Consider the following 24,102-nt stretch of genomic DNA (forward strand, 5'->3'; position numbering starts at 1 on the left):
TGTCAGTTTTTACCGTTATATTGATAAATTGGTGTATATATTATTTAAGCTCTCCTAATCAAAATGCAAATTTGTACATTGGATGTTGTTTTCCAACCATTTTGTGGTAAACCTGAAGTACACATGCACTTGATGTCACTACATACATGTAAAACCGTATTTTTGACTTTATACATTAAAGGTACAAACAAGGCAGCTTACACCTTGGATAACCAAATGTAGGGCCAATGCCTGTCAATATTTTCGTTTCATCATTTTCATGGCGAGATTGATCTGTTTCTGAGTCTTATTTTTGCTGGTGTCAATATTTGTGGACTGCTTTATTTGATTGCGACGCTCCACCCTTTGTGTTGGTTAAAGTGAATGGTCTTTTATTGAGCTTTATTGGATACTCGTATGAATAGGGTCAATGATTGAAAAAATCGACTTAGGTCAAGCCCAACTCTCCCATGACTAAATATCCAAGTCTTAACAAGTAGCAAAGAGGGATTGTATGATAAATGATGCCAAATTTAAGACCATCAAGAAATTTGAGAAGCAGAAATATGTAGATTAAAATGAAATTTCAAAAAATACTATTGTTTTTATATTTGTTTAATTGTAGATTGATATTTTACTTTGGGGGAGGGGGGGGGGGGGAATGGATGGATAGTTTTGAGCGATAAATATCTTTTGCTCTTGTGCAAGATTTATTACCAGGCAGCATATACATGTATTATAGATCATATTAACTCGTGCTCACGGCAGTAATAACCCGTAAATACCAGTAGTTGTTGGTACGTTGTATTTGTGTCTAGAACTTGCATTGCCTTTATGATCAACAGAATAAATGTCACGGTTGTTTTTGTTGGTTTAAGTTCGGATCTTATGTAATGATGTTTGTCTGTGGTTTTGTTTCGTCACCTTACAACCTGTTTAGTGCTGTAAGAACCTCTGTTAATTGTTTGTGGTATATCATTAGAATGATCCTATTGTGAGCTTCATCCTCAACCTAATGTAAACAAGTTGACAGGGATGTATGTGCAATAAGTCACATTTTGGTCCATAAGTATTAACTGCACAACTTCGAAAGTCAGATTTTTAAAACTAATAATTAAGATCGAATCCATGCAGCACTTTTAAAATATTATTTATGAATACAAAAAATAATATCTATCATGAGTCAATCTTCATCTGTAAAAAAAAAATACGAACTTACATGCAATTTTTTTTATCATTTCAATGAAATTAAACCAAGGTAATCAACTAAATTAGTATTTGGGTTTATTTGTCTTGATGGGATCTGTTGTGTGAAGTAGACTTTATTAGCATTTCTGTAAATGTTGCGTTAATTGCCCTTAAATCACTTACAATATTCATGCACCCTAGCTGGTCAGTTAAATCACATGTACCCTAAATCTAAAAAAAAAAGCAGCTTATTTTTCTTCAAAGATTGATTATTTATACATTAACATTTTTACAGTCCCCCATTGATCATTTATTGGTATTAAGCTAGCTGATTTGATTTTATGAGTCAGATGACTGCTCTAGAGTAACGACCTCCAAGTTACTGAGGAATCAAACTGACCTCATTTATTGTGTTGTTCATAATCTTCAAGGTTTTTTTTTTCTTTTTAATACCGATACTTTACTTTCAGTTGAAATTATTTTCATTTGAATTATTTGCTTGAAAGCACCATTCTTTGTTGAATAACATATATATGATTTTAAAGAAGCAAAATGATCAGCTTTAAAGCTTTAAACCAGATTAGAGGATTAGACTTGGGTAACTGAGGTGCAGACATACATACTAACTGTAGACCGGTATACAATGATATTGCTAATTCATTAAATCTGAGATTATGCAATATTTTTCTATTTATGTCAAAAGATTAAAATCAATTAATCCAGTTTAAATCAGTTGTGATTTTATGTACTCTGTGATAATTCCAAAAGAATAGATAATGTAAAAAGAAAATATAAACACAATTTTTTTTCATTTTAGAACATGTGATTTAAATTATATTCCTTATAAGGACTTGCTCTAAAATGTGCATCTTTGACCTATTTATATATGCATTCTTTTAAAATTCCTTGATCACGAAATTGTTTTATTTGTGTTGAGGAGGAAAGGGGGGGGGGGATGTATGGTAAATTTTATGCACTCACTACAGGTTAATTAGTAGGTGTCACCTATGTTAGAATTAATTATAAAATTGTCTTTATTTGCAGTATTATGGAAGAGATGCTGCATCTAAAAGAGAACAGAAAAGGCGGCCCAAACCAAAAGACGGCACCCAGCTTGTTTGTGGAGTTTGTGGGGATAAGGCCCTGGGTTACAACTTTGATGCCATCACCTGTGAATCTTGTAAGGCATTCTTCAGAAGAAATGCCTTGAAAACAAAGGTAATTATGTATATAGAAACCAAAAATATGCCATTAGGTCTCAGCTCCCTTAATTATAATGGGATTTGATTTGAAAAATTGAAAAATAGGTTTGCTTTTTAATTCGTGTATTATGAGTTTCATTCAAGATAAAATATTCTCTGTAATTAAGATTTTTTTTTTCTTCTTATGTAAAGAAAAAAAGATAGGACATATTTCAGCTGTTCTTGCTCTATAAATTCTATGAGTAAAATGTCTCGCAAATTTGTTCAGGTGTCTAGAAAAGAAGGCTCCATTTTGATATTTCAATTTATGACTGGTAGTTTTAATGCGTAGATTGAGAATTTATGCTAATTCTGGGCTAAAACATGGACCAACTTTTGTTTCCATGGTGACCGTAATTAAGTTTCAGTTATAAAAACTTGTGGTTGACACATATCGGTATCTGAATGGTAATATTAATGGTTTTATGGGTCAAAGAGTATATAGGTGCATGTGGCCAAAGCTGTCATTAATAGCTGCATTATATTCTTTTTTTTTTATCTATGTGCACATTTTGTACTTTAAGTTAGTTAATTGGTATTTTTTCTAATGGGAGATTGCATCAATTTGCTGTAATTAACATTATTAACGGTAGTTTTTAGATTCTTGATCAAATTATTGTCACACAACTTAAGTGAATGAATATATACACGAGCTTCTTATTTCCCAGTAATATTATTACGTGTGTCAAGGTCAATATTATGAGAGAGAGAGAGAGAGAGAGAGAGAGAGAGAGAGAGAGGCTGCTAGCATAGGAATGCTTATGAAGTTGTTATGCATTAAATGCAATGGTCTGTTCATAGTAATAAAGAGGTCATTGTTAATGGTGTTACAGTGATTGGGAAGGCCAAAAATGTCAATGGGACTATGGCCCCACAGTTATTAATTTTAATGGGCCATTTTCATAATGAAAGGGCCATCTATTTATTCATTGGGGCCATTTTGTAAAATTGAAATTATCATGGACCAACCTAGAGCAAAACAACTTTTATAAAATTTAAAAACTTAACCAACTGGTTAAATTTCATTTATTTGATGTGTTTATACATTTCACTGATGCAATTCTTGTTATGGTGTTTGCTTAATGATAAATAAAATCAGTCTCTGTACTTCTGTGTTTTTTGGAGGTATTAGTCAAACCCTTTGACCCAATTATTACCGTTATGTAGAGAATCTTTCAAACTTTGAAGATAACTGTAGGGAACGGTTTTTCTTATTATTTAAACATTAATTTTGCGAGTTATTAAATAATTACAATTTACAACTAATTGTAGTATCGACACTTAAATAAATAAACATCGGTTGTAATTTTCAATGCAGTGTGGTTGCATCACCCGTATTTATAACCCCTACAGTAACGATAAGCATGGTAAGACAGTTGTGAGTTTTACTAATCACAACAGGGATTAATTGAGGCTGTGAAAACGTCTTTTCAATTAGATAATCATTATTTTACTGCATTTGGGGTTAGTTTACATAACTGAGAACTCAGAATACTGGGCGACTTCAACTCCTCTTTCGGAGGAAATTCTGGAATAATCTACCACGCATAAAAGAGTGGAAACATTTTTATTGGTTGTTTATTTCTGTTTTACCAAACACGACCAATGAAATTTGATGTTTTAAAACAAATGTATTAAAAGACGATTAGCTAAGTCGTACAGAGTAAATTTCCAGCGGACATCGCTAAAACTTTTATAACCGATGAGAAATTTGAATGCGCACTTCGGCGCGTAGAGTAATTGATTTAATGCGCCATTTTTCTCTTAAATGCGACTATGGCGCATGGCGCAGGTCCTTCCCAATCACTGGTGTTAAACAGGTACTATCTCCTCCATGTGTTGTGTCCATAGAATGCTGCGACATTATAGGTGTATAGCTGTGTCCCTCTCACTTCACAGTGTCAGAATGACGTCAGAATGTGCTACAATATACTTGGTTGTAAGATAGATGGATCGAAGTGGAAAAAATTTAGTTGTGTCCTTGATACACACAGAGGCACAATACCAGGAGGAGCAATTTTTTTTTTTTTTGATACAATCAATGGACACTTTTTCTGTATAATTCACTTAAAAACAGTACTTAGAGTAAAACATATTATGATAAGCAAATTGTTTTTTTTTTTACAAGTTAGTATGGATTCTAATTTCTGTTGATATTATAAACATAAATGCAAATAACATTATTTGATGTATCTGATTTCTTGGAAGCTGCATTCCACCAAAAAAAAAAGTGAAATTGAATAAACTGCCACATCGATGTAATTAAAATACTGTACATACATGTATTTCATACATCAAAGATTTTGTAACCTGGATATTGATTACACAGGACATGCCTTATCAACTTTTTTACCTACGAAGGGTCAAAGTTCCTTCCTGCTCAAACAATTCCAAGAGAAATTGAATTCAACAGGCATTTTAGCATTAGCTTTTCATAGTGATTCAATAGAGAAATGACTTCTTCAAATTGCCATTGTCATTCTAAATTTGCATAAGGCTCAATGAAATTCAGTCTAGGGGGGGGGGGGGGGGGTATGTTGTTCCCAATGCAATCATAAAACTGTTTTCTTTGTGAAAATATGTTCAAGAGCTGTTGATCTAGATGATTGGCCATGTTGCTATTGTGATAAAGAAATGTAAACCACAAGATGAGAGTTCTTTAATCTCTTCCTTGTCTGTGTGTACCAGCCTTCATGGACATACATAGAGGCCATAATTCTGGGGAAAACATGCAAATAACTGTCAAAACACAAGATTGTGAAAAATGGAGGTGATTCAATATTTCAGAATTTGCCTCCTTGATTTATATTTCCTTTTGATGCAAACGCGCTGTTGATGAATATATAAACATCACAAGTTTTATGTTGACTTACAGTTAGAAGTAGGGTAAAAATTAAAAAAAAAAACACACACAAAAAAAAAAACCAGCCAAGATTTCATGTGTGCACTCCATTACACAGTAAAAATGCATGCAGTCCCTTCATTCTCAATGCAAAAATTCCTTTGAAGTAGATAATGTTCATGCAATAGGTGCGAAATGAAAAATCATGATTGTGATTTTTAATCAAGATGTACATCAGAAAAATGGTGATAAAATCATGTAATATTTAAGTTGTTATGCAGACAGTTGCATAACCAAGCAGATCAGTTCATGATGAAAATGTGCCAAATTTGGTTTCAAAGGAAAGGCTCAAGACATTAAGACCTCATTGTCTTTTTAATTGATTTTCAGGTTTTTGCATGCAGTTTTGATGGAAACTGTAAGCTGGACACCCACACACGCAAATTCTGCTCCGGTTGTCGCTTAAAGAAGTGCTTTGACATCGGCATGAAGAAGGAATGGATATTAAGTGAGTACCACGTCCATATTTGATGATAATCGCTGTAGATAATGCGTATGATAATGTCGGAAGCAGCGTAGGTGTTGTAGATATTCAGGGTTAGTGGTATGAAGGGTTGTACAATCACATACAAATACATGTGGACTATTTTTCACACAAATACATGTAGATTCAAAATCGCAGAAGACAAGAAACATGTACATCAATACTAAATATTACAATACGTCATTTCGAAAAGCGAGCTGGGATGAAATTACATGTGTAATTCAAAATGTCACAATTTGTGTTTGATAGTTCAACCTTATTGTGTTAATTATATATCCTACTTGATTCATTAAAACGGGGAAAATTATCAATAATTTTAAGGATGAAGGTATTTTGGACATCTTTCTCTTATATTTTAAAAGCATAATTGTCTTTTAAATTATGATGATTGCTAATTGCAACCTCTGTCCAGACCAAAGGATTTATCGGAGAAAAGATTCAGGAGTTATTCCTATATACAATTGCATCAAATGCAATTTGCAAGATCGTCAAGGGCTTGTTTCATGTAAATAATAAAAAAATAATGTTTTAAAAGTTTAAATGTTACCAGAATTTTCAAATTGTATGGACATAAATGATTAGGGAAACTCAAAACAGTTTATTATGTTTCTATGTATGAATATGGATCATTATACAAGTATGTATTGGTCAATCAGGAACACAGGGTTACAAATGCTCATCTAGCTGTTTCCTTTTCTGGGGTGATTATGTAGGACATCAACGACAAATTGCTTTGATGAACACATTATAATTGGTTGCTTTCGAAAGCCCATGCAGGCAAGACTTTCAGAAATTGATCTCAGTACTGATCACATACATGAAGGGATTATCTGAAAAAACAGGGGTCATCCAACTTGATCAATAAAGGAACATAATTTTGTGTATATAGTTAGAGCTAGTAACAACTAAATCAGTCTATATCTGTTATACTGGGTACCTTTATTTACTGACTTATTAGCCATGTTCTGAATAACTAGACAATCCTTCAAATAGTAGATGATGTTGTAGCTGTGTTGTTTTATAATCTATCATGTCAGCTGGAATCGTATTAAATATGCTTGGGTAGAAAAAAATTTTCTCACAACTTTCAAGGTAAACAATATGGCGGCATGCAGCTAAGCTCATCAAATTTTGGGGGATTACAATAAAAAGCAATAGTTTTTTTTAATTTAAAAAAAAACAACAAAAACACAGATCTCGGATTTCTGTTGACAGATCTTAACTATCATAGAATAATTCCGGAATAAATAAATAATGCGCGGAAGACTTGGGTGGGGAAGAAAACGGTAGTATCATGTTACAGGAACATCACCAGATCTGTGGTTAATAAACCGCCGCGTTTGTAATGCCGTATTTCATCATAGGCATGGCTGTCCACATGAATGCTGGAGGTGCATGCAATTGGGCCGTTATTTGGTTTCCTATATCTGGGTTTAGACTGATTAGTTATGAAAAATGAGTTCGATTTTTTTTTTCTAAATTGGCAGTTTTCCAAATCCGCAAATGTATGTAAATCCTCCAGTTTTGTTAAACTCTTTTGTGGTTTGTAAAAAATCCCAAACAAACACGGTTTAAGATTTACTTGTTGCATTTTTGTCATATTCAGAACAAGTAGGTATATAATTACAGGTATATTATTTTTAGATGATGTTCTTTGTATTGTTGGGCACAAAAGCTCAGTACAAACAATTCGAATCTAGGTGTGATACAGGGTTTTGCACAGACAATTTAGGAACCATGCAGTCTTCATTGTTAATTTTTGACATTGTATTATGTAGCCCTTTTCTTTGCCAGTGATACCAAAACACAACAAACCAACTCAAAAGATTCTTGAAAATAAAACATTTTTATTAAGAAATTTATCAGATATTTTAAAGTTAGAAAGTGTCTATAGATTCTATGATTCCCTAAAGAAGCCAAGTTTTTTCGTGCTGTTAATGTGAATAATTGTATATGAGTCTTGGATTTAATTTACAAGGACAAGCTCTGGCCTTCACTGTTTAATGACAATATTTTATCAATCTCCAAAGGTGATGAGCAGCTGGCGAAGAGGCGACAGAAGCTTACCAAACAGGACCGAGCCAAGCTCCGGAGAATCGAGGAACCAGAGGGCATGACCGCTTGTCCAGAAGTGTCCACAAGTAACTACCACTCCGACGAATCTTCCTCCTACAACCAGTCACCCCCCACCGATAACTCCCCCTTCAAGTCGGAGATGGACGATGATGATTATCCGAGGACACTGCCCGAGGAGTACCGGATTGAGATTCAGAATCTGGAGGAGCAGTACGCGGCGGTGTTCGACCAGCCGTACAACGAGACGCAGTATAAGAAGCTGACCGAAAGTCCCCGCTCGGCCAACGACCTGTTCAATTTAACGGACATATTTATTCGGAGGCTGATCAAGTTTGCCAAACACGTACCAGAATTCAAACAGCTCCAACAAGAGGACCAAATTCATTTGCTAAAAGTATGTTTTACCTTCTTTTAACCTTGTTTCATTTCTTTTTTGTTTCACTCAAAAGTACATACCTATGTATAAATAGCAATTAATTAACCTATATTCTCTATTCATTTTGACAATCAAACCAAGCTGTGGTTCACAATTGAACAATAATATACATTGTTATGTAAATTCAAGTCAACAATTAAAGAAATGTTCATGAAAACAGTTCAATTTCCTGATGAATGCTTTAATTTTAAGAATAGCACATATCTTTCAATAGACCTTGAAAACTTTTTTTCGTTAGTTTCTTTGATCTTGTTGAAATGACAGTTTCAAGAAGTCAGGGGAAAAGAGTCAATCAAGCAGTGTTTAAGTAGTGTTTATATTTGTAAGTTTTGTTCCTGCACTTTTACTTTGTCTCTGCTAAGATTTGATTGATATCCGACTTAATTTAAAGAATACACTTTCCCTCTTACAAGATAAGCGAGGAACTTGAATTTCAGATATTTTATCTTTTCTCGACTAGGTCTTAGAACATCTCTGCTAGTTAAGCTGCCAGAAACATTATGTAACTTCCTCCCTTCCTGCTATCTCTGTACTCCTAAAAAAAAATCTTGAGAAGGAATATTTTTTGTCAATGCAGTAAACTGATTTGAAAATTTAAAAATTAAAGCTTCTTTAGAGGTCATTAATTAGCATGAGAATAGCATAAATGTGAGGAAAATATATATATATGACTGGGATGTACATCAAATTATATGAATAATTGTAATGCGCAGTAAATTTAGAGCTTTCATTGTCTTTCAAACCCTTCATTTGACATGCAGTTTTTTAAAAAAAAATGCATTAGTTGAATAATTTATTCGATTTATGGAAAATGAATTTCACAAACAAATGGCAGAAGATTTTACCTGTCTAGACAACCCTACCAAACTCCATGGATCACAGGGATGTTATTTAGGTCATCTACAAAATCTCGTCAAATCTTGAACCACATGAACTTCGTTACTTTTTTATGCGTTCTTAAAAACCATTTTGGTATAATTGGTTGTAAATTACAGTCGTTTGTTCACCATTTAAAAACTCTATTTTCGGCAAGAAAAAAAAAGCAAGGAAAAAAAAACCAACCAGTTAAGCTATGAGATATTTTAAAATTCTGTTTAAATTGAACCTAATCTGCAATAATAAATAATAGCTGTGCTTGGGGAACTTAGATGAAAGAACAGATTGGTGGCAGAAGTGTGAATTATTGATGAAAAAACGTGTGTGGTGGGAAAGAGAAATCTAGCTTGAATGTGAATCTTTAATGAGCCTTGTCTAAGATGATGATGATTATTTTCGTCCTCTATCTATCAAGAACTAATTTGTATGGGAACAAAATGGAAAGAACTGAATTCACTCCTGCTGAAGATAAGAACATAAGATTTAGGAAGTATACATTGTATATTTTGATCTTGAAGGCTTAATTTCTCTCTCCTACATAACTTGCATTCTAGCTATAACCCTTATATACCGGTACTTGGAATGTGAAAGTCAAGTGCCCTCTTCCTATATAAGTCCGTTTAATTACCATGCATTGCATTAAGTATATCAGTCAATGACATCAGTTGAGTTCTATTTGGTGACCTTGTCCCGATTCCTCATTATGACTGATATTATATAATGGTATCATGACCTACTAAGTCAATTTCTGCTTAATTATATATGCACCAGTAAATATTACAAAAACAAGTCTTCTGTTCTCAGAATTGATGTAAAAGAAGAATATTTCCCATTAGATGTAGCCTAATTTTTTTTCTCCCTCTGTCCCACCCCGAAATAGGCATTTTTTTTTTTCTCGTGGGAAAGCATATTTTGCACTTAATATGGCTAATGAGTCTGTCTGGTACCGGCGGGACTCAGAAGAACTCGATGCTTGAGCAAAGTCTGTCTAGTTGGTTTTGCCTATTTAATTAATAACTGGCAATGTATGTCACAATCACCCAAGCATTCCCGAAATTACAAGCAATGCACTAGAAGGTACTATACCGCAACACATGGAGAACTTTGCTGGGGTTAAGCTGGGGGCGCTCTTTTTCTCCTGCTTATCTTTGATGTATTGTGTGCATTCTTTTAGTTTGGCAACTCATGGCCTTTATTTAGCCAATCAAATTTATTCGCTTGAGTGCAATCCTTTTTCATGAAATATATACTTTGCCTCCAAGGTGTATTATTAGGTGAAAAAAAAAAATTCCCAAACTTTTGATGCTTCGGAATTAAGGACAGTATCATCTTTATAACAACTGTAATATTTTTCTGGTCTTTATCATAATTTGGGGCATTAAAAATTTAATGTGTATTAATTATTTGGTTTCATGTTATTGATATTAGATAAAACAGTCAATGAATAGCTGTGTTTTATATTTAAAGCACCCCAAGTGAATGGTTTTACATAATCATCCTGCAAGTCATGTAGTGGATAGCCTACTTAAATATCTTCTACAGTATCGCGTCTACGGGGCCATCGATCGGCTATCATCAAAAAATTATTGTTATGCCAAATACTTGTTTCTTGTTCCCATCCTTATCTAGAACAATGTAATCACCAAAGGCTAGTGCTGATTGTTTTGCAGAATCCTAAAACCAATTTAATGTACTGCAATTATATGAAGTTATCAAGGAAACAGAACGAAGGAAAGCACACTTCATCAACATGAAACAGCAATTTATTACCCTAATATGCAAAAATATCCTGCAATGCAATGTCACTTGTAACTTTTTTTTTTTTTTAAATATAAGGGATTGTGAAATGACATGTTCTTAATCTGTTGAATTAACAAATGTTTCTTGAAGACCAACACATTTGTATGAATGTGATTTTTTTTTGCTTTGCAGGGTGGCATTATGGAAATCATGGTTCTGCGTTCAGTGATGGGTTTTGACGCTCAGGCCATGGCCTGGAAAGTCCGAGGCGGATCAGCGCAAACAAACAGTATCTGTGAAACAAAACTAAGCCCCGAAATGATAAAATCTATGGACACCAGTATGTATTCAGACCATGTGAAATTCGTGATGAGCCTGAATCAGCTCACGAAAGCCAACAAAACCATATTGACCCTGTTGTTCGTGATCGAGTTATTTTCATCGGACAGACCAAGTCTCAAAAACAAGGAGTTAGTGGCCAAGGGGCAGGAGAAGTTCTCCACCTGGCTCCAGGCCTACCTGGAATCTATTTACCCTGTGAATGAAGCAAGACAACTGTATCCTAAACTTCTCATGAAGCTGCTGGATGTTAGGAGCCTAGGTGAATCAAGTGCTCAGCTTGCCTCCCATCTCGATATTACACGACTCGAGCCCTTGCTCGTGGAAATTTTCAGTTTACAAAAGTGACATCAAATGACACGCAATGAAAAAAATGGGATTTAGCAGAATAGTAACTTGGTTTGTTTTTTTTGGCATCAACGACCCTGTACAATATGGCATCATCATGCTCTGTATGTTGTCTTCATGTTCTGAAGCACCAGGCTCCGGCAGCTAAGCTATTATTGTCTTGGAATTGGGATTAGTGTAGGAATGGCAGGATCAGTGTAGAGATGGCAGGATCAATCCTACAGGATTAGTCTTGTTAAGGTTATCCGGACTTAATGTTATTGTTGTGGAATGAATGAAGGGAAAGTTAAAAAAAGTTTTGTGAGCATGTGTGATATTTGTATAAATGTTTACTGGAATCTATAGTAATGTATTTTGTGATGAAATCAAGTATTTCTGTGATGAAATGGGTTTTAGTTTGAAAAACCTCTCCTTCAAGGAATTGGAGGAGAAAACTCCTTAGATTTTTATATATGTATGTCGGCCTTTGCAAGTTGCAAATAGTAGATGGTAGTCAGTATTGAAGCATGTCAAAGCTTTTATGTGCTGGAGTAGTAACTGCCTAATTCGTGTGTGTAGATAGACATTGGCACGCGGTGGAATGTCTCTGACTGTTGGGCCTCAGGGAGGACAAATCGTTCAGGGAAAAAATCTTCTGGCTCGGCAGCTCCTACCTCTAGACCATACTCACTATTACCCATCAACCACTGCAACAATTCCCAGTCACTGCAGCGTATCGCTTTTGTATTCTCTCATGTGTGCAAGCTTTTTGTTATTTTTTTTTTTTTTTTGAGAAACAAGTGCTACAATTGTAAGATGCTTTTTATTAAAATTTAGAGGGGAAATATTCTCTTTATTGCTTTGTAAGTGTGTCCACGAGTCAAATTCTCTTCATCTTCTTTTCTTTTCATTTTGAGACAGAATATTAACATATCTTGAATTCTTAGGAATTTATACTGCATATCTACATTGTACATACACGTGAGTGCATTATTAATTAATCGATGAGCAATTGTTATGATGTACCATTTCACGATGTGAGTGTGGTCACAAGTTAATGCACCATCAGTTGCACTGTGATGGAGAAATCCTTCTAAAATGACAGGGACCCACAACCTTGGAAGAAGAGGAATTTTTCAAGATGACGCATCAGATATCATTCATAATAACAGGACGGCTTAAATACAAGTCTCTGCTGTGTTTTATTATAACCTAGAAGACGTCTATTGATTTCTCGTCCCTGCTTGAATGTAAGTGAATATCGATCCACCTTTTTTTAATACCCAGCCTGGCCAAAGGTGCAAAAATCAAGGTTGTGGGGGCCCAATTCCTAGCGCCTTATGATGTTAAGTACCAGTGGTAAAAGTTATATGGCATGCTTGATATTGGTACCCGAATGCATTTAGTGTGTGTTTTACTTGACTGTTTAAACATGTTTCAAGTGAGAGTCAGCAAATGAGTGATGGCATTGTATTTGTGTTTTAAACCTGTTTCTGTCAACTTGTTCTGTTTATGACTGGTTATATAAACAGAAAATCCCCCCCCCTTCCCTACCCTCCTACCCCCCCCCCCCCTTTCCCCCCAAATTATCATGTTTGTCATAATGCCCCTATTGCTTACATCGGGTGGTCTTATATAACATTGTTTTGAATATTGTTCAGATTTTAGAAGATTTTAACCGTATACATGTATATGTTTTGTTTATGTAAAGAGATCTAAAAGTCAATGTCCATTTCATAGCTACTTAATGAGCATGCAGATCAGAGTGGTATTAAATTTTTTTTTAACTCTTCAAACTTTACAAATCTCCATATTTTTCAATCTATTTAGTTTTTCTCACTTTTTGTCAGAGGAAAATAATAGTTCAAACTCTGTAGATTTGATGATAAGCAATTATTGATAAACTACTGATTAAAAGTAAATTGGAGATTAATTTTCATATCCACCTAATCTTGGTTTACTGAAATATTTGTTGGCAAATTAATTATCCAAGTCTCTGTCATCACATGATGCTCCGCATTCCCATCAAGCACCTGATGCATGCACATATCGTCCATGTTCATTGTTGTGACGTTGTGTTCTGGGCATTTTTTAACAATTTTTTCTTTTGATCCTTCCACTGTGATCTCATGTCAAAATGTATCCGGTGGATCCAAGAATTTGTGTGCACTAGGCGTGAGCACGAGAGATAAATGAAGTGTGATGCTATGAGTGTTATGATAATGCATATTATTACAGTCCGTTATGTAATTCTGTTGTTCAAGCTTTGACCAAAAGATATCAGACAAGTACTGCAGTTATGTTGAAACAATTTCTACAATATGATAGTGCTAATATTTAATGAATGTTTCTGTAGTGACCAAATTTTATACGTGTCTACGTGTAGATGTTTTTGCATTTACCTGTTATTGTCAATATGGATTCTCTTTAAGTAGAATTATATACTTAGTTAATGGAACATAATTGCCAAAAAAAAATTAATTGAATACATAATATTATCCATGACCTATACTTGTACTGAAAATAGCTCAAAACTTGACATTTTCTGCTTTTTTCTTTGATATGTCATTCAGGAAAAATGAAATGGAGAAAGTACAACACATTTTTGTTAATTGTTTAAAAGATTTCCTGTTGTCATTTATGGCCTAGTTTATGTATTGGCAATGAAGCTATTCATGAGATGATATCATTGTGTTGCTCAAAACAGCAATTTGTCTATTGTTGAATAAAAAAAAAGTATGGGTGACAACATTACAACAAGTTTGGCTTTTATTTACATGTATTTCAATGTCTTTCCCCTTAAATTCTTTTTGAATAGCAAAGGAGTTAAGGATTAGATACTATGCTTAGATGGAACTGAATCGACCGAACCGGATGAAATTTTGGCAATCTCTTATCTTTGATAAGTAAATCCAAGCCCCTACTACGAATCGATGTTTGTCACACGATGACAATCCATTTTTCCTAGAATAGAAAAGGAAGATAGTGTTAGCCTATAATACAGAAGAAGAAACACATTTAACATGTACGTGTTGAGTTCAGTTAAGTTTTGGAGGAAAGGTTAACAAATTAGAGGTAAATGGAAAGCTAGTGTAACTAACCTGAACCCATTTTAGAAAGCAAATGCCCTCTCCTTGAATTATTTTGGAGGGTTTTTTTTGTATTTTTAGCTTTTATTTTAAGTTCACCAGAGCCGAATTGGCTGGGATAAGCATTTCTATAATCACCAAGTGTCTTGGATTAGAACTATTTTAACAAGACCTTGGACTTTCAGTAGGACGTAGCTATCTATTTCTTGCGTCAAAACAAGTAAAAAATGACGCAGTTTCAAGCGAAATATACACCGATTTTGTAGTCGTTGCTCAAAGGCCAGACAAATCTTGTTGATTTCAAAGAGCAATGGCTGAGTGGCCAGCAAGACAGGCCTACGTCACATTGCTGTTTGACACAACTACCTTAAGTCCAAGTTCTTGTTAAAATGGTTCTACCTTGTCTGGTATGTCCATCTATGAAGTTTCAACACTTTCTACTTGTTCTTTTGAACAGGTATGCCAAATTTAACTAAACTTGGCAAGTGACATCCTTTGATGAACAGCAAATTTAAAATCTTTATCTCCGATATTCAGAGCTAACAAGCATCCTGGTTTATTGGTATGAAGTTATATAATCCAGGTCTGGAATTTTTTTCTTACTGTGCACCCCTCCCTTCCTGAATTCAGAGATTTGTGAAAGAAAAAATGAAACCAAAAATTGCGAGATGAGCCATGTGACCCATAAGGCATCTTGTTATCTTGCGTTTTGCCAGCAATTTAGAAAATATGTCAAGGTATTTTGAAATAATGTTTTGTCTGTGATAGACAACTGCACTGTATAAAGTTTCATGGAAATGAAATTTCATGAGGGTAGTGGAAAATGCTATCGCCATGGTATGTCGGAAAAATTCTATTTTCAGCAGCTGTGCCATTTCTGGAATCTGCTGGAATTTATTAAATACATAATACATGCATTGGGCCATTAAATATGTTGTAGCTTGCTTTCAATCAACCCCAGCCCTTGTAATAAAATAACTTTTAAAAATCCCATAAACTCAAGAATGGTTGAAGTACTTCTGTCATGAAGAGCGAGTGTACTTGCAATCTTGTAGGTAACAGTTCAAAAAACGGTCATTCTGAAAACCGAGAACATGTTGGAACATCTCAAGATAATATACATGTACCAGTGTATTTATATACTTTTGGGGTCAACGTTTGAACATTCCACCTGGCATGCTTGCGTAATAATTTCATCCTTTTGGATAAGGTATCTTTTTAATTTAGTTGGCGTCCTAGTTAGAATTCACCTAAAGTTGATAAGGATTTCGTTTGAGCTCATGACCTTTAGCGTCCCTGCGTGGCTGCAGGTGCTTATTATGTAAGAAAACGATATACCACATGTAATCAGAGATTGTTCTCTTTTTTGTCTGTTCAGCTTATATACATTACATGTATCCCTTTTTTTTTTAAACTTAATCGCGCGAGAGAGAGTATACATAATTCAATTGTAAAACACTCCACCTTCTTTCCTGTTTTGCGTTTCGCCATTAACATTTTATCCAGGCTGAGTTTTTTTTTCTTTTGCACAAACTACTGAGGCAAAAAAAAAATCAATTTGGTTTAATTCCTCTTCTTTTTTGGATCTACATCGTTTACTTGAATGAAAAACTCAGTTAATGAATTAACATCTTTATTGTTCATCTGCAACTACGTGAAAACTCGGTTAACACGTCATAGTGTGCACAGAAGGGTTGAGAGAGAGAGAGAAAAAAAATTCTTTGGACTGAACAAACGGTAAACACTGTTTGCACAATAAATAGCTATTGTGGAATACTTTGACTGGAGACTGAAAAGAGAGCTTTCTGGTTCGGTGGAACCAAATCCCGCGATCTTTTTAGAGACACTGTCTGAAGCTAAATTCTGACGTCGGGTCATTGTGCAACTCATAATTGATCATGGGCATGAGAAGAAATATTTCTTCACTGGAGATTCAAGACCGTAGTTCCCTATCGGCGTTGATCAAATAGTTCCCCCCATTTTTAAGTTACAATAAATTTAAAATCCTGCTCATTTAAAAGCATAATTGATTCTTATCACACAATCGTCAAAAAACCCTTCTATATGCGTAACCTACTTGTTCACCGTTTTATACAATGAATTGAGATCCAGAATCGTGAAATTTCACTCTCGGGGGCCATTAAACGCAATTACCCCTCCAACGACAAAAAAATGAATGCTGTATTTTTTTTTTTTAGTAGAGGAAAAATGGCGACCGTCATATGAAATGTAATATATGAATTTATAGATATATGTAAGGTAATAACATTTAATCAGAGTGCGTGACAAATCGCGGCCTTTAGATCTTGCTAGAGTAGATTCAGAGCTGTGCGTAGTAAGTTTTCATGTACTAAGAAGTCCTATACTCTGCCCTGACAATAAACATTGTCTGCATAGGTTGAGAACCTTTCCATATTTCTAGCTGGGAACAAAAAGCACACATGCCACGTACTCTGACTTGAAACACCTGCATGTAAACAAAACAAGAATTGTTACTTGGCAATATTTGAATGCCCATGCAATGAAAAATAAACATTTCTTCTCGAACTTTTTCGCCAGACTAATGATGTGCAATGTTCATCCATGACAAACTTTTTTTTATTCATTTAGCATGCACTCCATGAATATTCGGAGATTCGAAATTTTTAAAATGAAAATGGCGAGTTTGAGGAAGGGTAAAGAAATTTATTGTTGAAACTATCCACGAAAAACCAAGTTTACTCTCTGTAGAAAATTATTTCATGAAAGTATTTGAAGAAGTTTTTCAATTCTAATCATTTGTAGGTCGACAAGTTAAAGCTGTATGTGACCGTTTGGGGGGCGTGTCAGTGCTTTCATGTCAAGTACTTTGGCTATTTTATTCTTTGGACCTTTAATCTTTGTACATTTTATTTTCAATAGAAAATTTATAAGTTGATGATGGTCCATTTTCTTACATAATGCAAAGTTCTAATACAATATATTCCCCGACTTCGAACTTCTGTGTTAAAAATACCATGGTACATTTTGTACTGGTATGTAATTCGAAAAATACCTTTTAGTTGAAAAAAAGTCTTAAAAGATACAAATCGAAAGAAATTGTATATATCAAAAGTCATAAACAAATCCCATATTTGTTACCGGCAATTCATTGATATTTTTATTGGTTCTATTACAGAGGTTATAAATCTACTTACAATTAATGAATTATAAACCTATCATCACGTCGATACTTTAATAAATCAAAAAAGTTGTTAGATAGTGACACAGGAAGAAAACAACCTTACCTACCCCCCCCCCCTCTCTCTCTCTCTCTCTCTCTCTCTCTCTCTCTCTCTCTCTCTCTCTCTCGTAAGCAAAATTGCTGCGTCATTTTATGATCCCTATTTTTTTTCGTTTCGTCTCTGTTGACTGCAGATATTAATTTCAAGTGCATGAATAATGTGGCCGTTTATAGCAATTTTCCGTTTAAAAACGAATATTGTGTTTTCACTTTTTTTTCCACGATCAATTGAAAACATATTTAAAGATCTTTAACAACCTTACGTGTTCAAACTCCTAAAGAAATTACTCGTCATCTAGTTTAGCAGACCGAATATAATGAACGTGAACTCGAGTGCAGCCGATCAAATTTAAAGACATATACTATATAAGACATTATATGATTGTAGATTAGAAACTCTTTCTTGTTTGATCTTCGATAATTTTCAATTCAAATTATTAAGATACACCTCCCTATTATTTAGGCCTGTCATTTTCTCTTTAAGACGCGCAATGTCTCGGATCAGAGTTGAGTAGCATTTTTGGACACTTTTCTTTTTGCGTGTTCCTCTTGAAAACAAAAAGTACACATGGGAGTTATATAGACGGGATAAGTAAGGACTTGCAAGATCGTATACAGGCTAGGGAAAGTGTACTTGATTTGAACTCGCGTTCGTACTTGAAATTTTGATGTTTCAAAGGTGTATTGAGCAACTTGACAGTTTTGCTATGCAAAATTATTCTACTGTTTAATTTTCAAAAAATTGTCTTGAATGCCAAACTGAAGTACATTTTGTTGGACTGCATGCACTAGCATGAAATGTGTAACTTACTGATATTTAGTTTTTAGCTCACCTGAGCTGAAAGCTCAAGTGAGCTATTCTGATCACTTTTTGTCCGTCGTCCGTCTGTCCGTCCGTCCGTCCGTCCGTCCGTCTGTCCGTCTGTCCGTCTGTCTGTCCGTCTGTAAACTTTTTACATTTTGAACTTCTTCTCTAAAACCGCTTATCCAATTTCAACCAAATTTGGCACAAAGCATCCTTATGGGAGGGCGAATATAAATTGCAGAAATAAAAGTCCGATCTGTATTCAAAGCGGAGAAAACCTTGAAACTGTAGAAAAAGGGGGGTGCATTTTTAAAAATCTTCTTCTCAAGAACTACTGATTCCAATTCAACGTAGTTTAGCATAAATTATCCTTATGGGAAGGAAAATATAAATTGCAAAAATTAAGGTCTAATACTGTTTCAAATCTGAGTTATTACGAAAATAATAATAAAGGAAAAGTTTAATAGCCTCGGATTCGGCATCCGGTAAAATGGGTAGACAAGACTTGGCCTGGGCAAAACAAAAGAAAAGCAGTTATTAATCTGCCAATCTCATTAAAATTTCAGGATATTTGATGGACCAGTATATTTGTATTTGCTGTAAATATTGCTGCAAAATAATGCGTATTTGGAATTGACGATTGCCGATCTGCCCCGGCTTTATTTTGCCACGGCCCGGTTTTGCTTACCCATTTTACCAAGACTCGTATTCCATACTTCTAAAACGAGGTTCTTTGTTTAAAGCAGCCATGACATTATACGAAAAAGGGTCGATCTGACTATGATGAATTTGCTTGTTGTGCAACAGTTCGCGTATGAAGGGAAATTTTTGAAACATGAAAAATATATTGGTGCCGATTTTGTGAAGTAAATTGAGGCTAAATATTTCAATGCGTTGACAGTTTTCACACATGACGTTGATGTTAGCTTGTTCTGATTTTCGTTTCGTTTTCATTATTTATGCTTTGTAACCTGGAAACTGTCGTCTGTATTTCGTGATTTTTACGTATCAAATCAAACAGAGACTTCGGTAAATCAAACAGTTACGTTAACTGTTTACCTGCGCAAATTAAGCAAAATCTGATGTAGGAGTACTGAAATACAATTCATTCTATCGGTAATTCGGCATTATTTTTTGCGTAATGGTAGATTAATGCAATAGGTTTTTGTTAAGATGCTCGGCATTTTTTCTAGTTTATTCAGTTTAAATAGAGTTTGATATCGCTTACGGAAATATGTAGGTATATACATGTATATATATGATTCATTTCGAAAAAATAAATTGTGTTCTTTATTTGTTATACATGTAGTGCATGTTTCTTGTGTTTAATTGTTAACAATTTCTATTTACTAACCATTTTTGAGTGTTTGCTTCGAATTATAAGCAAGATACAGAGAATTGCTAGCAATTCTATGTTTGTACACAGATCTTAAAAGCTAAAGATTAAATCAAAGTACTGATAGTACTGAAAAGCGCTAACCCAGCTTCTGTATGTATATAACAGATATATGTATATAGCATTTCAGCTTCTGTATACGCACTATATTTCCTCATCACTGCATGACAGTCCCTGCAATGATGTATGTAAGCCCCGTACATTAATTTCACAATAACCCGTAAATTAGATTCACAATAGCCCGTGCAGTTATGTGCATAAACCTCTGAAACTGGTTCCCTAACCAGTTTAAATGATGTATACTTTTGCTTAGAGGGGGCGGTTATTCGATGCACCGGAAGTTGAAGTCTAACGACAATAAAGGGCTGAGCTATGCTTAGCGCTTTAAAAAGTAAAATAATTGTCAATATTTATTACGAAAATTTTCAAAATCTGTTCTTCCAGAAACCAACTTATTGAATTGTAAACTTAACCTTTTTAGCTCACCTGAGAATGGGGCCACAATGGGGGGTCGAAGTTTAACAAATTAATATATAGAGTAAATCTTTAGAAATCCTCTTCTCAGAAACTAATCGGCCAGGAAAGCTGAAACTTGTGTGGAAGCATCCTCAGGTAGTGTAGATTCAAAGATGTGAAAATCATGACCCCTGGGGATAGGGTGGGGCCACAATGGAGGGTCGAAGTTTAACATATGAATATAAAAAGTAAATCTTTAAAAATCTTCTTCTCAGAAACTAATTGGCCAGGAAAGCTGACACTTGTGTGGATGCATCCTTATGTAGTGAAGATTCAAATTTGTGAAAATCATGACCCCCGGGGGTAGGTTTGGGCCACAATGGGAGATCGACGTTTTACATAGGAATATACACAGTTAATCTTTAAAAATCTTCTTCTCAGAAACTAATCAGCCAGGAAAGCTGACACTTGTGTGGATGCATCCTCAGGTAGTGAAGATTCAAAGTTGTGAAAATCATGACCCCTGGGGGTAGGTTGGGGCCACAATGGGGGATTGAAGTTAAACATATGATTATATACAGTAAATCTTTAAAAATCTTCTTCTCAGAAACTAATTAGCCAGGAAAGCTAAAACTTGTGTGGAAGCATCCTCAGTTAGTGTAGATTCAAATTTGTGAAAAGCATGACCCCTGGGGGTAGGTTTGGGCCACGATGGGAGGTCGATGTTTTACATAGGAATAAACAGAGTCATCTTTAAAAATCTTCTTCTTAGAAACTTATCAGCCAGGAAAGCTGGAACTTGTGTGAAAGCATCCTCAGGTAGTGTAGATTCAAAGTTGTGAAAATAATGATCCCCAGGGGTAGGGTGGGGCCACAATGGGGGGGGGGGTCAAAGTTTAACAAAGGAATTTATAGGGTAAATCTTTAAAAATCTTCTCAGAAACTAATCAGCCAGATGATTCTTTATAATTGTTAAGACTTTGGCCTCAGGACAATTCTTTGGCCTCACGAGAAGGTTGAGAGTTTACTGTACGTTTATATCCCATATATAAACTATTGTTAGGGATCTTTTTGAGAACTGCAATACTCAACACATGATATGACTATAAAATCATCCTGTTAGAAAAGGGACTAATGATTATAAACATTAGAATATCCAGGGGAAAATGGATTTTATTTATACAGGATTTACATGAATTATTGTATATTGTCCAGATAGTTTGTATTATGACTCCATTGAGCTGATTTTATCATACCTATTGTTCCTCAGGTGAGCGATGTGGCCCATGGGCCTCTTGTTATTGTTATGATGTCTCTCGATATCTTCCTTTTTATAGAAAACAAAAATATATACACAGCTCGACGCAACTACAGACACGTGTTTATCGCGTAAAGTAAAAAAAAAATTGTTCAAAAAATGTGATTTTTTTTTAAAAGCGGAAGGGGGGGGGGGGGGGATAGCAACCACTAAATATAGACTCAAGGTACGCATGTACGCTTTGAGTTATTTTGATCTATTTTGCTCTCTAAGGTATTCGATGTATAACGACCACATTTTGTACCTAATAAATGAATGGTCCGATATTCTTAATCATGATATCATTTTGAAGGTGTTATCAAAATGAAATACTTCACCGAAGGAATTTTCAAAATATTGATTATGGTCCAACTAATTACACCTTGAATTTTGCATTGAAGTATATGGGCAACGCATGTTTTATTAAGATATTGTAAAAAGTAACTTATGATTAGTAAACCTCTTTTGGTTAATACCTGCATAAACTGTCTTTTTATTAAAATATGAAATAAAATCAATCATTTACCGCAGATATTTTGACGAAATTAAAATTTTCTTTTTTTCATCAAGGGGAGATTACTCTTTAAAAAATCTTAAGGTGCAAAATGACCAGCTCCTTACATGTTGTGTTAAATCTGTATCAATAAAACACATAAGTATATGTCTTTTATATCAAAATGTCCAAAGATTTACACTTCCATATTCTCATCTTCTTTTCGCTCTACAGTATGTGAATTATGGCCACCATTAAATTGCAGCACAATGAAGATCCTCCATGTACCTATGGACGCCACCCCTGTAAAATATACCTGTGGCTTATACCTTTATTCCCATGGAATTTTGTTGTTTTTTTCTTGCGTACATTAATACTATTTTGAGAGGCCATTTACGAATTCGGCTCCCATTTACTTAGTGTGTTTATAAATGCTTATAATGTCTCCTTTAAATCTTCTCCTAGGGGGGAGACTGTAATAAAACCAATTATTGAAATGATGGCTGCGTCGAGCTATAAGATTAACCGACATATATTTTTGAAAGATATCAATATTTCAGTGATGATATTCACACCAGTGTACTGTAATCCTAGAAACATGCATGACGGCGTCCGTTATTATCTTCTGGAACTGTCCATTCATATTCCTCCGCTACAAAGTAAGAACCACGTCAGCGCCGGTTACGCCGTAGAAATCTTAATATTGGATAGAACATAAATCATCGGAATTATAACTCTGCACAGATTCTGAATATGAATGATTGTAAAGAAGACGACCACCGAGTTTTTTTATTTTTTGTTTTGTTTTATAAAGGAAAGGAGAGAACACGATTGCGGTTTCATCTGACATTCAATCATTATTAAAATAAACGAAGACTTCAAAGACTTGTTGTTTTTTTTTATAATTTATAACTATGATATAAGAGTACTGGTGCGAATAAGTCACAATTGTGAGTTCGGTGTTCTAAAGTACTTAGGCTATATAATATCTTCTGATAAGTAAGCTGATACTGTCTGTATAATTCAAATCTCGTTTATATACCCTGTTCATTTTAAGTGCGTTTAGGGTCCCTCTTCTGTAGCAACAGCAGCTTGACGGGGGGCAGTGAACCATGACCGGACTGTCACACTTCATTAGCTGGCACCAAACCAAAGTGGGGACTGGGTTCGAAGTTCTGAAGAGCTATTTTGTTGTCAAGGGGAGAAAAAAAAGAGAAGCGCCATGTGTCATCTAATTGATGTTAAAGAAAACTTCAGTCAATTTATTTAGCAACGAGATGAAAAGCCCCAGGCAAGAATCTTATTAAAGTCAAAATACGTATTTCAGAAAAGAATAAAGGATGTCTATTCTTAGACAAAATACAGCCATTCAAGTTAGCCACAGGTTTTTATTTAGATTTAAGTACACTAAAAAATAAAGTATATTTACATAATCATATTTTTGTGTACTTCGTTAATATTTTTTCATGAGTATATGACGAAAGACAGTAATTTTCTATGTTTCGATTTTAACACAAATGCAAAATTTATATAACTTCGAGTATATAAATCTTATGCGTTTAAATGACAAATTGAATAATTTTTAAATTGCATAAATGCAATTTTCCTCCTTTTCATCTTACTCCAGCATGCAACGATTTTGTAAAGGTGTCGAGGTTTTTCTTGAAATCTTTCCACTTTTATTTCAATACTTTAAGGGGCCTTGATTGTCAACTA

At 34.6% G+C, this 24,102-nt stretch overlaps 1 protein-coding gene and 1 long non-coding RNA gene across 11 annotated transcripts in view; both read left to right on the forward strand.

Moving 5' to 3' along the window:
* Positions 1 to 14,348, forward strand: part of LOC128181910 (nuclear hormone receptor HR96-like) — a 99,784-nt gene extending 85,436 nt beyond the window's left edge. For all 10 annotated transcript variants that reach the window (XM_052850479.1, XM_052850485.1, XM_052850482.1 and 7 more), the window contains 4 exons: positions 2,212 to 2,385; positions 5,641 to 5,758; positions 7,825 to 8,264; positions 11,115 to 14,348. In XM_052850479.1, coding sequence (XP_052706439.1) covers positions 2,212 to 2,385; positions 5,641 to 5,758; positions 7,825 to 8,264; positions 11,115 to 11,609 — 1,227 coding nt within the window. In that variant the 3' untranslated portion in view covers positions 11,610 to 14,348. The remainder of the gene's footprint in view (positions 1 to 2,211; positions 2,386 to 5,640; positions 5,759 to 7,824; positions 8,265 to 11,114) is intronic.
* Positions 14,349 to 14,529: 181 nt separating this feature from the next.
* On the forward strand, positions 14,530 to 23,271 carry LOC128181911 (uncharacterized). Its single transcript, XR_008243378.1, has 3 exons — positions 14,530 to 14,663; positions 22,947 to 23,045; positions 23,201 to 23,271. It is a non-coding gene; the product is annotated as an uncharacterized LOC128181911 (long non-coding RNA).
* Positions 23,272 to 24,102: the final 831 nt, after the last annotated feature.

This window comes from Crassostrea angulata, chromosome 4 (genome assembly GCF_025612915.1).
Source record: "Crassostrea angulata isolate pt1a10 chromosome 4, ASM2561291v2, whole genome shotgun sequence".
Classification (NCBI taxonomy): domain Eukaryota; kingdom Metazoa; phylum Mollusca; class Bivalvia; order Ostreida; family Ostreidae; genus Magallana; species Magallana angulata.